Here is a 14,496-nt window from a genome sequence, read left to right as displayed (position 1 = left end):
TTGAGTCACACTTCCCATCTAACGTCTGCATTCTACTAGATCTTCCATCCAATTATATCCACTGCTGTTGATATTGGAAATTTGAAATCAAAATAGAAGATACTTAAAATGTACAGCAAGTCAGGAAGCAGTTGAGGAGCATAAACCAATGTTTAGGCTTTAGCTTAAAGTCCTTTCATCAGAAATAATGAAATGTTATTGGCCTGAAATAGATACTGTCCATTCTACCCATTCTTCAGAAACTTATTGTGAATCTTTGATTACAATCTCTTTATGCTGTTTCTTATATTGACAGAAAGACACTTCATTTTTCTGCTTGTTGAATTTTATTCCTTCTATTTTGATATTGCATAAGCTTTACCACAACCGCAAGGTTGTCTCTTACAACTTCATATTTAACCTTCTCAATCTGCATCTAATTTAATATTTTTGGATAGATGCTTGAGAGAAACAGACTTGCAGAGTTACACAGACAGCTGAAAATATGGATGGATTTGATTACTCTACAAGAGGCTAACAATGACTCAGTGAACCAAGTGACTTTTTTCTATGCTATGATGGAAGTATGAATTTATGACTTAAATTAAATTCAGAATAATGAAAAAGAACAGCACAGTAGGCAATTCTACTTATAGGTATTGTTTTCTGATAGCTCTTTGCAAATAATCATCTTATTCCTCTTTGAAGGCTATATTTAAATCTATATCAGTCATCAGGAATTGCCATTCATTCCTGACCCCTTACCAGGGAAAACTGTTTTTCCTTGCTCATCAATCACATGAAACCTCTACCCTCTAATTATTGACCCTTCAGCTATTGGAAACATTCTTTATATCTTCTCTTCCTAAATCTCAAATACACACGATTGATAATTAGCAGTTTCCTAAATTCAACTCCATTTAACTTACTTTCTTACTGCTTGATCTCCAAGGCTGCAATTAAAACCAGGTGTTCACTTTATTTTGCAACACCTGCAGCAAGATTGTGTTATCTATATGAACAACCTACTAACACAGCAAGTCCCTGTTCTTCCTCACACTGGGTGCTTTAAAATTCTCCTATTGAAATTCAATCTTTTACCAAAGTTCCTAAAATGGAGAAGTCTTTTTCCTGCCATCATTCATTTTATAATACCTATGTCAGAATGTTGTTTATTAACTACAGCTCAGTGTTTAACACAATAATTCCTACTGTTCTGAACAAAAAGCTCCAGAACCTGGGCATCTGTACTTCCCTCAGCAACTGGACCCGTGACTTCCTAATCAGAAGACCACAATCTATGAGGATCGAAAATAATATCTTCACCTCTCTGACGGTCAACACTGGTGCACCACAGGATGTGTGCTTAGCCCACTGATCTACTCGCTCCACAACCACGATCGTGTGGCTAGGCAGAGCTCAAATGCCATCTATAAATTTGCTGATGATGCAACTATTGTTGACAGAATTTCAGATGGTGACGAGAGGGCGTACAGGAGCAAGATATATCAGCTGGTTGAGTGGTGTTGCACCAACAACTTGCACTCAACATCAGTAAGACCAAAGAACTGATTGTGGACTTCAGAAAGGGTAAGATGAGGGAACATACACCAGTCCTCATAGAGGGATCAGAAGTGGAGAGAGTGAACAATTTCAAGTTCCTGGGTGTCAATATCTCTGAGGATCTAACCTGGAGCAAACATATTGATGCAGCTACAAAGAAGGCACAACAGCAGCTAAATTTCATTAGAAGTTTGAGGAAATTTGGTTTGTCAAGTAAAACTCTTGTAAATTTCTACAGATGTACTATGCTGAGCTCTGACTGCATCACCATCTGGCATGGAGTTGGGGGGGGGGTGTAGCTACTGCACAGGATCGAAATAAGCTGCAAAGAGTTGTAAACTTAGTTAGATCCATTATGGGCACTGGTCTCCATTGTATCCAGGACATATTTAAGGAGAGATGCCTTAACAAGGTGGCGTCCATCATTAAGGACCTTCATCACCCAGAGTATGCCTTCTTCTCATTGTTACTGTCAGGAAGGAGGTACAGAAGCCTGAAGGCACACACTCAGTGATTCAGGAACAGCTTCTTCCCCTCTGCCATCTGATTTCTGAATGAACATTAAACCCATGAACACCACCTCACTACTTTTGTTTTCTGTTTTTGCACTACTTATTTAACTTAACTATTTAATATAAACTTACTGTAATTCAGTTATTTTCTATTATGTATTTCATTGTTCTGCTGTCACAAAGACAACACATTTCATGACAAATGCTGATGATATTAAACCTGATTCTGATTCAGACTTGGTGTCACTCAATCATTGCTTTATTATTTGTATGCTCTTAATTTGCTCTTTTCAGCACTGACAAGTTCTATAACATTTTACCAGTTGTGTTCCTTTCACAGAAATGGAAATCATATCTCCTGGAGTACTCTGCAAGGAGCTACACACCTCTGGATTATCTTTGCCCTTTCCTTAACAGAATCTGAACAGTGGACTCATCTTACTGTAATGTACCAGTAACCTCAGCACAGATTGATTGCCAAGCTGCATCAGAACCAGCATCAAAGTTGAACTTTAACTATTTTTGGTGTGCTAAGCTGCTATGCTGTGTAGATCTAATATTGATTTGTGACCCTTGCAAAAAAAATATACTGGAAAATTAGTCATAAAGAATCTTGAAATGGTGTTATTTGATTTACTACCAGAGGCATGGGCTAAAGCAGACCCTTAAAGGCACACTCTCCTTTGCACCTAGAAATAGGTGAGAGGGAGCCTGCAGGGCATTGGGAGAGAATTCCAGTATTACTCAAAGATACAAGAGCCTTTATCAAGGAGATAAATTTGAGGAGAGAAGAGGGAAATTTGTGTGTTAAGGTAGCCATAGTCACTTTAAGAACAGCCTAACAGGAAGTGACTCCACTTGTCTCCATTACGTGTGAAAATCACCACACAATAGAGCAATGCAAAAATAAATTTCCTATCCTCAAAAGATATGTCAGGATCCATTAAGAAAAAGGACTGAGCCTGCTGTTGGGAGTTTTCCCTCAGGTGGGTGGGTAGAAATGGCAGGAAGTGACAGAAGACAGACGTGGGGAATAGGAAGTGGTATTGGGTGATAAGACTTGTATGGAGGAAGGTGAATGGTAGGTTTATGAGGAACAGAAAAATAAGTATCTGATTAGGAATTGCAGTGGCTTATCGTCCAGTGATTAAAAAAAGGAAGAAAGAGTTTAAGGTATTGCTTAGTTTTGAATGTGGACCTCTTTCTAATTTCAATCCAATTAGATTAACTAAGGATTTGAATAAAGCATTAGGAGATATTGTGGGTAGAAAATCTTTAAAAAAAATGGGACACTCTTAGTGTTTTGTAAATGTAGTAAGCAACATAAGCAACATTTGGGGTTAAAAGCTGTGTGAGGAATGAAAGTAACACAATGGAATTATATTAAATGACAGTGGCTTTGGGGAGTAATCACAGGAGTGCCTCTAAATATACCCATGGACCAAGTTAAAAATAGTTTAGTTGGGAGAAATTTGTGGATGTTAAACATTTGAAGAGGCTTCATGGTGAAGTAAGAACAGATAACTTATTGGTGGATTGCAGTTATTAATGATGCTTTACAATGAGGGTTAAACAATATTTAGGCATCAAAAGGTTGTTAATGTTTTTTTCTTATTTCATTTATTTTTTCTTACAATGGAGTGTTCCTTCTTTTTCGTTCTCTTTTCTTTTTTTAAAATCCTACAATGGAATGCTAGAAGTTTGTTAGCAAATGGTCAAGGAATTTTAATTCTCATAGTACTATGTGGGGTTGTACTGACACAATTGTGAAAGGGATGGTGGTGGAAGAATTTTTGGAAAAGTATATGGTGTGCTTGAATGATGCTCAGTGGGTGATGGCAATGCATCTCACATTGGTCTGCCAACCGCCATTAAACATGAAGAAGAAGATATGCCAGGATTAACGGCAAGATGTTAAAAACTGTTGTACCAAACCATTTCAATATGTGGATCAAGGATTCCTTCACCAATGAGTTATCAAGAAGAATTGCAAAGCGGTACCTGAGGGCTCCTGATTTTACTGCAACTGTTACACAATTGTCATTGTGTGGAGCTATGAGTTGTTATCTACTGCTGGTACCAGCAGAAACAGGCATTGCATGAACAATAACATCACGAGGAGTGCATCAAATTCCATGTGACGGTCAGGCGAGCTAGCACAGATTGCAAACACAAATGACTTGCCAATTTTATGACTGATGTGATTTCACCCGGAAATGATCTCTAACATAAGTTATAAGATGGGATTGGGCCGTTTGGTGCTGAATTTATTAAGCAATAAGCCATCCAAATTCTAGGCAATTGTGACTATACAGGATCTGTAAATTCCACTTTCATCTTGATCTCAGTGAAACCTACCAGATACAGAAAGGCCTAGGTAGAGTGGACATAGAGAGGGTGTTTCCATTATTAGAGAGCCCAAGCTCTGAGGGCACAGCCTCAGAATAAAGGGATGTTGCTTTGAACTGTGATAAGGAGGAATTTCTTCAGCTAGAGTGTGATGAATCTGGATATTGAAAGTACATTGCCAGAGTGGACTGTGTAGATCAAGTCACTGGGTGTACTTAAGGCAGATTTTGTTAATTTCTTGATTGGTAGGTGGGTTAAGGGTTTCCAAGAAAAGATCGGAGAATGGGGTTGAAAAATGATCAGCCGTGATGGAATGCAGAGCAAACTCAATGGCGTGATTCTGCTCCTAGATCTTATGGTCTTATGGATACAATGTAATAGAAATTTGTGTTTGGTTGATGAAGCTAAACAAGAATTATAGTGTCACCAACTTCCTCAAAAATGGGATGTAAAGTGTTTAGTAGTATTGAATATTAGGGGTTCAATACCACAGTGACTGTTTTGTGCTTGTGACCAAGGAAAGTTTACTCTATTTCTTTTTGCCATTGTGTCCCACGGCCTTGAAGAAGACAGGCATTTGAATTAGGCTGACCCTCTACTGAGCGAAGTATTTTTCAGCAAAAGAAATCCAATTATGTTATTAAAGGCTGAAATAAATTAAATTTCTCATTCTAAGAAAGAATTAAAGAGCTTTTACAACACATTGTTTAGTTAGAAGGCAATTCTGTATCTATTGATGAGCAAAACATAATAGGGAGTACAGTCAGTTCTGATTCAAATAATAACTAGTTACTTCTGACAGTGAACAACTGATTCGACATGTCACATGAACTGTATTTTCTTATTTATTGTAGCTTTTGTTCATACTGTCTATTTATCAAGTATTTCTCCATCTTCTTTATGCAGAGTGTTGCTGTCAAGGAAAAAACATGATTTGAGGTAGCAGAGGTGTGTACCTCTCTGCTGGGTCATTAACAGACCAGTGACAGAGGGTGTACCTGCATCATTCCCTGTACTGCTTTGTTGTCAAATTGCAGAAAAGTAATCACACCCTTATGAAGAGATACAAAGTTGAGCTACACTTTGTTGTAATTTAACATGGTCAGAAGACGTGATCACACTACGACATTGTAAAAGAGGTTTCCCTGCAACAGTACAGCAAAAAGAGATTATACAAGTGATAGGAAGATCAAAATTGGAGGTTAGACACAAGGGAAAAAAACTTATTTTTGTTATTCTGGCTCTGAATCATGGAAACCTAACGTCCAGAATTGACAATTTTGATAGTGGTAAAATAATCAGCATTCATCATCACTATCTTCTGAAACTGAAAACCATATTATTGGCATCTGCGTGAGCAGTTAAATCCATAATTTATTGCGATATCTTGCTCGACCATAGAATAACCCCAGCACCTTCTGCAGAGTTGATCAACAAACAGCAATTTGACATGAATTTTAATTTTTTCCTTATTACAGACTTGTTAATGTCAATGCTTCACACATCAAAGTTGCTGGTGAACGCAGCAGGCCAGGCAGCATCTCTAGGAAGAGGTACAGTCGACGTTTCCGGCCGAGACCCTTCGTCAGGACTGACTGAAAGAAGAGCTAGTAAGAGATCTCTTACTAGCACTTCTTTCAGTTCGTCCTGGCCAAGGGTCTCGGCCGGAAACGTCGACTGTACCTCTTCCTAGAGATGCTGCCTGGCCTGCTGCGTTCACCAGCAACTTTGATGTGTGTTGCTTGAATTTCCAGCATCTGCAGAATTCCTGGTGTTTGCAATGTCAATGCTTGATCTTTGAGATGCAATGAACATGATTACTGGTGAACAACGTTTATGCCTCAATTTCTTTTTTAAAAGATGGCCATTCCCATAGGGTTAATTTTCAAATTTCCATGCTTTAAATTGATTTTGTTATTTAAGCTTTCCTTAATTCCAGTTATGATGTAACATTTTTCATTTCTATAAAATATTAAAAAATGTAAAAGTAGCATTATTTTTTACTTTCTTCATTGTTGTCAGAGTCAATTTTTCACCTAACTGGCAGCTTAATCAGTTTGATGGTCCCTTCATTGCAAGAAACCACAGGCCCACTATTAAAAGTACTGAACCAACGTCAGTCTGGGAAAGAGGAATCTATAGCATAAAGCCCACTTAGTATTTATGCCATTCCTTCACTGTAAGAAATATAACATATTCTTGCTTTCAAATAATATTATTGGATTTACCATGATAAAAAGTATTTTGCTTAATTATCTTTTTCTTGCAGATCAGAATGTAGTGCCAAACATTTTCAACTGAACAGAAAATTCAACCCAATACTTTGTGAATTTGCAATCCTAATTATAATATGATTTGTTTATTTAGTTCATGGAGTCAGTCATACAGCTTGAAAATAGACCCTTCAGCACATGACCCAACTATAGTAAACCTATTTTATTCTCTCCACATTCTGATCAGTTCTCTCTAGATTCTAGCACTGACCCACACACTAGGGACAATTTACGATGGCCAATTAAGCCCAACCTATAGCTCTTTGGGTTATGGGAGGAAATTGGAGCATCTGGAGGAAACCCATAGAGTCGCTGGGGGAACATACAAATTCCACACAGACGGTACCGGAGGTCAGGGTTGAACCTGAAGCACTCGAGCTGTTAGGCAATGGCTCTAACAGCTGTGTCACCAGGCTGCCCCAATTGGGTGAGTACATGCTCTTTTCATAGGAAAACACTCACCACTCACTTGTCTGAGTCCAAAGATTTTGGGTGCAAGTTGACTGAGCCATCACTTAAGAACATTGTGGTATGCCAGCACTGAGCGCTGGTAAGCTTCTTACATCCTCAGTATAAAGACCACCCTATTCTTTTACACATTGATTTGCAGAACTATCTTCAACTGAATAAGAAGAGCTTTGCTATTGATGAGGCTAACTGTAATTATCAATTAAGTCTCATAAAGAGTTGAATTTTCTTTGAAGTTTGTAAATTCTCAGCTTGAGCCACACCCCACACTTCCGAGAGGATAATACTGTCATTTCTTGAGGGTTTTGGAGTGTAGTTTTTCATTGATTCTATTATATTTATTTGTTCTACTGTGAATGCCTGCAAGAAAATGAATCTCGAGGTAGTATATGATGGCATATATGTACTTTGATAATAAACTTACTTTGGACTTTGGATTCCACTTCCTCTGTAATTGCAGCTGCCTGAGACCTAAGCCTTTGAATTCCCTTCTCTACAAGATGCTCTTTACTACCTACATTTTGACGAAGCATTTGGTCGCCAGTACATATATCCCCCACTAGGTTGTGTTGTGTTAAACATTACTCCCACAACACACCCTGGGCTGCTTAATAATGTTAAATGCGGTAAATACTTGTTGTTGTTGTTGGGAAAGTGAACTATAAGTGGTAGGAGATTGAGAAGTTAACAGAAATGTGGATGTATAGGTAAGGAATAATAAAATGGAGAATGCTGGGGAAACAAAGGAACAGTGCTGATGGTCTGCGGTGCTGTTAGCAGAATGGAGCTGAGGTTAAGGAAAGGAAGGAACACGGGAGTGTAGAGCTGAGATCATGTATTGGATTTTGGACCATAAAATATTGCATAGGTTTCGTAGGTTAGGAGTTCAAATCAAGGATTTTCAAGGTGAAGAAATGGAGGTTGGTAAAGTTTGAGATTTAGGGTAACCATTGCTTAATGTAAATCAGTAGTTCCTATAAGTGTGATTAGGGAGGTTTGGTTTTACACAAAGTGGTACGTGCATGAAATGTGCTGTCAGGGGTGGTGATAAAGGCAGATAATTAGGGGGATTTACGAGACTCTTAAATAGGCACTTGGATGAAACAAAAATGGAGGGCTATGTAGGACAGAAGGGCCAGGTTGATCTTGGAATAGGTTTCAAAGGTCGGCACAACATTATGGGTCAAAGGGCCCGTACTGTGCTGAAAATGCCACACTAGCAGGTTAAAAGCCAATCATTTGCTTTCCAATCTACTGGCCATGTTTATGTCTATATTACCTTTCTGTGTATCTTGTTCAAGTGATTTTCATCAAAGGTAATGGGAATGTATGGGAATCAGTTCTGAGAGAAATAGTAAAATTATGAAATGGTCACTGAATGAACAATAAAAAAATCCTTATTTTGATGCACTGGGAAGTACATTGACAGATTAATCTGGGCTGTTTTCAAGTTAAATGTTAATAAGATCTCCTATTGTTCTTTTGATAAATTGCTTTACGTAATTGACACTTCACTTTTCAGAGCCTGGAAAAATTCTACTGCAAAATGGGAGCGCATACCTATTTAGTAAGTGAAATTTGAAGGACAATCTGATAATATTTTAATTAATTTTCCAGGGTCTGTCTGTTCTAATTATCCAAGTCAACTTTCTGAATACAACGCACAATGATAAAGGTAAGACTCTGTGCCCAGAGTGACTTTAAATACATTAATGTAAGTAACACCAGTATAATCTATTTCTCTGCTGTTACAAGCTCTATATTTGGATAAATACTTACCCATATTAAGGTGCACCGTACTATTCAGTGACTATGAAGGACAGTACTTTATGACTTCAGTGCACGTCATATAATTCAACTACTGTGTCCTGTCATTGACTGGAGAGTAAAAGAACTCAAAAACTCTCAGAATGTAATTGAATAGACGGCTGAAGAATCCAGTCTGTCTCCGGGGTTGGACCTTCGGTAAACCGTGCTAAACATGTTGTGTAGTTCAGCATTATTTTGGAAATGACCAAAAAAAGAACATGTCAGAACCAGACTTAATATCACTAGCATATGTCGTGAAATTTGTTGTCGTTGTGGCAGCAGTACAATGCAGTACATAATAATAGAGAAAAACCCTATGAATTACAGTAAGTATATATGTATTTAAAATAGTTAAATTAAATAAGTAGTGCAAAAATAGAAATAAAAAGTAGTGAGGTAGTGTTCATGGGTCCATTCAGAAATCGGATGGCAGAGGGGAAAAAGCTGCTTCTGAATTGCTGAGTGTGTGCCTTCAGGCTCCTGTACCTCCTTCCTTCCTGATGGTAGCAATCAGAACAAGACATGACCTGGGTGATGGGGATGGGGGGGGGGGTGGTGGGGAGGTCCTTAATGATGAACGCCGGCTTTTTGAAGCATTATTCCTTGATGTTGTCCTGAATACTACGGAGGCTAGTGCCCATGATGGTGCTGACTAAGTTTACAAACCTCGACTGCTTATTTCGATCCTGTGCAGAGGTCCCTCCCCACCCCATTCCAGCTGGTGATGCAGCCAGTTAGAGCTCCACATGGTACGTCTGTAAATGTTTGCCAGTGCTTTTGCTGAAAAACCAAATCTCCTCATACTCCTAATGAAATATAGCTGCTGTTGTGCCTTCTTTGCAGCTGCATTATATGTTCGCTCCAGATTAGATCCTCAGAGATATTGACACCCAGGAACTTGAAATTGCTCACTCTCTCCACTTCTGATCTCTCCATGAGGATTGCTGTGTGCTCTCTTGTCTTACCCTTTCTGAAATCTACAATCAGTTCTACCTTGCACTATTCAGTTAGATCATATTCATTCCATGATTCCACACCTTTGCCCTTTGTCCAAAGTATATTGATCAACAGGTAGCTGCTCTTCCTGCATACACCCACACCCCTACCTGTATAGAGCTCCATATATTTCCTTCCAGATGTTTAACTAAGTACATGCAAGGGAAAAAATTAAGTACACATAGGTATGAGCACATGTATAATCATTCTGTGATAGTGTTACTATTAATTCTGAAGCCACCAAGATCTTCCCAAATGCCACTTGGACTGGATTCTTGGTTTATAAAATATTTCAGACCACGTTATTTAATTAATAAGGTGCTTGGTTATCTTAACATGGCTGTGCCAATAAAATCAAGTCAACGAGGCTTTGCTAGTAATGGTGTTCCCCCCAAAAAAACGCCTGAACTCACTCCTTGTGGATATCAATGAACATTTCAAATGAATAGAATCACATTCTAAATGTAGCCAATGTCGATAGAGGAAAAAAAAGGGAAATAAAGCAATGAGTTAATTCTTAATAAGAATACTAGGAGAACCGATTAGACAGCTCCAGAAATAAGACATAATGAGACAAAAGATCTCCTCCGTCCTATCATTTCCAGAATGTTTACAAATCTGCCTAAAAATAATCCCTAATCCAAATGGGTTCTGGAGGAAAACACAAAGCACGATCTCCCCTGCCCCAACTCCCCGCTTCCCCCTCAACAACTAAGACCTAATTTGGAGTCAACTTTTGTGGAATGAGGAAATAAATTATTTCAGCCCGAAACCTGAGTAAAATTTAATTTATGCTAAATACTTCCTCACCAACTCGGAACACTCACTGTCTTCCTCTACCATGCAAGCATTGATATTCTCAAGTACAAGAAGTCCTAAGTCGAACCACAAAAGTTCGTCGTGTGGGAAATAAAAAAAAACCGTTATGCGCCTTTTACTGTATTCATTTTATAATCTTTGATATCTTCTTTGATCTATCGTATATTAACACAACTAGGGTCTTATTACTTTTAGTGATTTTAATGGAGTTTTTGAGTCATTGCAATTTTCATTATGCTTGCGTAAACATGAGGGTTGAGGTTAATTGTGTTAAAATAGGATTAAGAGGACGTGGAACACAACTCTTGCAAACAGAGATAAAATATGTAAGATATTATGGTTAATTACGCTATTTGTGTGCGCCTAAATGGTGCAGGTCTACGGTATGCCTTATAAGGAGTTTATGTTGTCCATGGTACTGAAAAATAGCTCAACTCTCCATAGCGGATTGAAGATGCAAGATCAAACTCAAGGAACAGCCTGGTGAAGAACGGAGTTACCTGTGCACACGCGAGCCTCCCCTCGACCCTCACACCCGACTGGCAGCTCCGTTGGGGAGACCCTTAGTGGTGGGGAGATATAATTGATTCAATCCAACACTCCCATTAAGTGTTCTGTGATATTTTGTGGGGGATGGGATTGTAATTATCCGGTGTTTTGTTTTGATTAAATGCGAAAGATCCCTTGAAAATGTAACTTAGGAAACGCACGTTCCCAGAGCCCAGACCTTTGAGATGTTTACCGTACTTCTTGGTTCCCCGAGGAGCAAAACAACTAACAAACAAAGACAGTTTATTTTTTTCCATTTTCTGAGAACAGTGTGTTATTTTAGACACACACACACACACACACACACACACACACGCAGTCGAGATTCCATCTGAAATAATACTATTTGCATGTTACCAGATACCCTAATGTACATGAACACCCGAAACTTCAAGCAAAGAACGGAATAAAACCTGGGAAATGAGGACCGTTCTCGAGCACCCCCCCCCCCCCGCTACACAGTCGGGATAATTCCATTGCATTTTACGAAGTTAAACTAATACCCAAAACAGCGCAAAGGTGGTCAATCCTTTTGCTTCTATCTCGCACTTACGTGTTCCATCAAACCGCGTTGCTATGGTGTCCAAAAAGGTATTCTGAGGCGCCAACAAGCCTTTCATAATAGGCATTTTTCCCCCTCGGTGATTGCAGTTCTTCACTTTAAAACTAAGCCATTGTAAGCGAGCGAAGTTCGCCAGAATCGGCAGCCTAACTTTCCGTGGATCCACGCCGTAAGCTATCACAGTCTTCTGGGCACAGCTCTCTCAGTGCATCTGTGGGACCACATCACATGCTCTTCCATATTCACCATTGCAGTTAGTCATTTGTTGCCCCTCGGCGTAACAATTTAAAGCCCTCCTAGTATCCATCTGTCACAGCTGCATCGCCTACGAAGTACTTGTCTCGGTCCATCAGAGAACTGCAACCTCTCGCACTCCTTCCAGCAGTCCCGAAGCACACACATCGCACGGTGGCAATGTGACTCATTGGGGACTATGCTACCACGTTTCCTATTGGGGGTACGCTGCACCATTCGGAGCCGTCTCCCCTCCCCTTCCTTCCCCCCGTCTTTCCACACTTAACGCATGAAGACAAATATTAAATAAAATCAAGGGGGATTTATTTTCAGACAAAAGACATTTTTTACGTTTCTTAACGCTGAATGTTATTTTTCAAAGGCCGGTAGAATTTGCATTGAAAGTGTTAAGTGAGTGAATTTACCGTTTTACTTTGTGAAAGGGAATTGTATGAAAGAACGTATAAGGACAGAAAGTTTGTTAACGTGGAGGCAGAACGGTGATTAAGAATTAACTGAGAGAAGGTATAGACAACGATATATTTGAACTATTGAAAGCCTCAAGGCAACGAGCTGATGCTTACTTTGATTCTCCCTCCGTAAATAAATTAAAAACAAGGGTCATTCTAAGAAGTTGGATATTATGGTTTGATTATGATGAAAGTCAAGTGACTAATATTGTCTGAAAAGCAAAAGGTTAAATTCGACTATCTGGAAAAGTTGGGTCATTGGAGTTCAGGAGAATGGGAAGCAACCACATTCAGAGATATAAGATTTATAAAGGGATTGACAGGCAGTTGCTCGGTACAAAGGGATGTGTTATTTAAGGCTGGGCTGAGGAGAAATGGCTTTGTACAAAGTGATATCAATTTTGGAATTCTCCACTCAAAGACCTGTAGATGTTCAGATCTGCATATTCAAGAAGGAGATGAAGAGGTACCTGGATACTGAGGGATATGGGAAAGCTGAGCTGAGTATCAGCCCTGCCATTGAATGACCGAGTGTCTGCACAGCCAACTCAGGTTTCTGTTTTGTCACTTTGTATCTGTCTGCCTGTCATCTCCTAACATAAATGTGGGTCCTGTTAAAGAAAGTCTATATTTCCATGAGCCACTCTCAAACATGCCATCATTCCTGCAGGACTTCCACAATCACATTCAAGTTTTCTTTTGGTTTGTGTTTGAGGATAGAAATGTTTAATAAATTATAGATCATTCCTGATCTTCTATGGAATATTGCAAACTATTGCTATGGAAAGGAGGAATACTAATTTGTTCAGTGAATTAAGAATGTTGGATTAGATTGGAGCTGAGCTGGACTGGACTGGGTTCTCAGGGGTTCTGAAATGGGATTTTTTTCACTTTTTTAAAGAGAATTTTTTTGGCAAATTGGGAACATTTTGTACATGCCAAATTAGCTGGGTTTCCAATTGATAAAAGAATTTTTCGTTCAAGCAAGTTCTGGTAAAAAGCTTCTATAGAAGTCTTTCCTGTGCCGCAATCAGTTAAGGATAATGGACAAACTATTGTATCAGATAAATCCAAAAATGCTAACAATCCTGTTGCAAAAGAAGATTAAGACAAGTATTTCACAGAAGCAATGATAGTTACTTGAAGAATATTGCTCTTATCGATGAGGTGGCAGTTTTGACAATGACAACACAAAATGTTGTTTTATATTATTTTCACAAAGATGTCCTTCATTTGATACAGATACAGGTATTGGGAGTAATATTATCAAACTGACACATAATTGTGTTTTTATTTATAATACACTCTTCGTTCCAATTTCCTCAGCCACTCAATCCAACCAAACCTACTGCACAATATTCTTTCATCCTTGTGCGGGAGATTTTTGCTTCTTATCTGTCTCACCTTCTTCTGCCTCCTTTACCTCAGCCCATGATGAACAATGCATCCAAGCCTTAAATAAATAATCCTTAAGATGCTCTCTACTTCAAACTTGTGGTTTGCACTGACTTTAGATGGTGAAGAAACACAATATAAAGGATATTTTTTGCACAATGTCTCATACGTTTAACAATCCTGCTTCAGAAAATGCTTGTGCTGCAATTAATTAATAAGGTTCTTGTTATTTTTTTGAATCCCACTTGCAACTTCTCTAACAATACTACACCTCATCAGTGTCTGTGGTGTCTGTTACTAATGATCATTGAGAATTGTAATTGCAGTTTACTCTTCCAAATATTGCAACTCTCTCTACTTTTTTCTGCAAACACTTCTGACTTTTTTCCTTATTTTACTCTCCTAAAGTAAGTGTCATGAATACCACTCTCAATTCTGTAATTCCCTTAGTAAAGTAGTTATACTTTCTTCAGCGTATACTTTGCCACATAAATGTGATTGTTACTCTTTCTGAGTTT

General features: G+C 38.7%; 1 protein-coding gene across 1 annotated transcript in view; it reads right to left on the bottom strand.

The window, feature by feature from the left end:
- The window catches only part of kcnh4a (potassium voltage-gated channel, subfamily H (eag-related), member 4a), a 219,971-nt gene extending 208,025 nt beyond the window's left edge, over positions 1-11,946 (bottom strand). Inside the window, exon 1 of the mRNA XM_072248954.1 lies at positions 11,871-11,946. Coding sequence (XP_072105055.1) covers positions 11,871-11,946 — 76 coding nt within the window. The remainder of the gene's footprint in view (positions 1-11,870) is intronic.
- Between the last annotated feature and the right edge of the window lie 2,550 nt (positions 11,947-14,496).

Source organism: Mobula birostris, chromosome X, assembly GCF_030028105.1.
Source record: "Mobula birostris isolate sMobBir1 chromosome X, sMobBir1.hap1, whole genome shotgun sequence".
Taxonomy (NCBI): domain Eukaryota; kingdom Metazoa; phylum Chordata; class Chondrichthyes; order Myliobatiformes; family Myliobatidae; genus Mobula; species Mobula birostris.
This window is presented reverse-complemented; position numbering and strand designations above follow the sequence as displayed.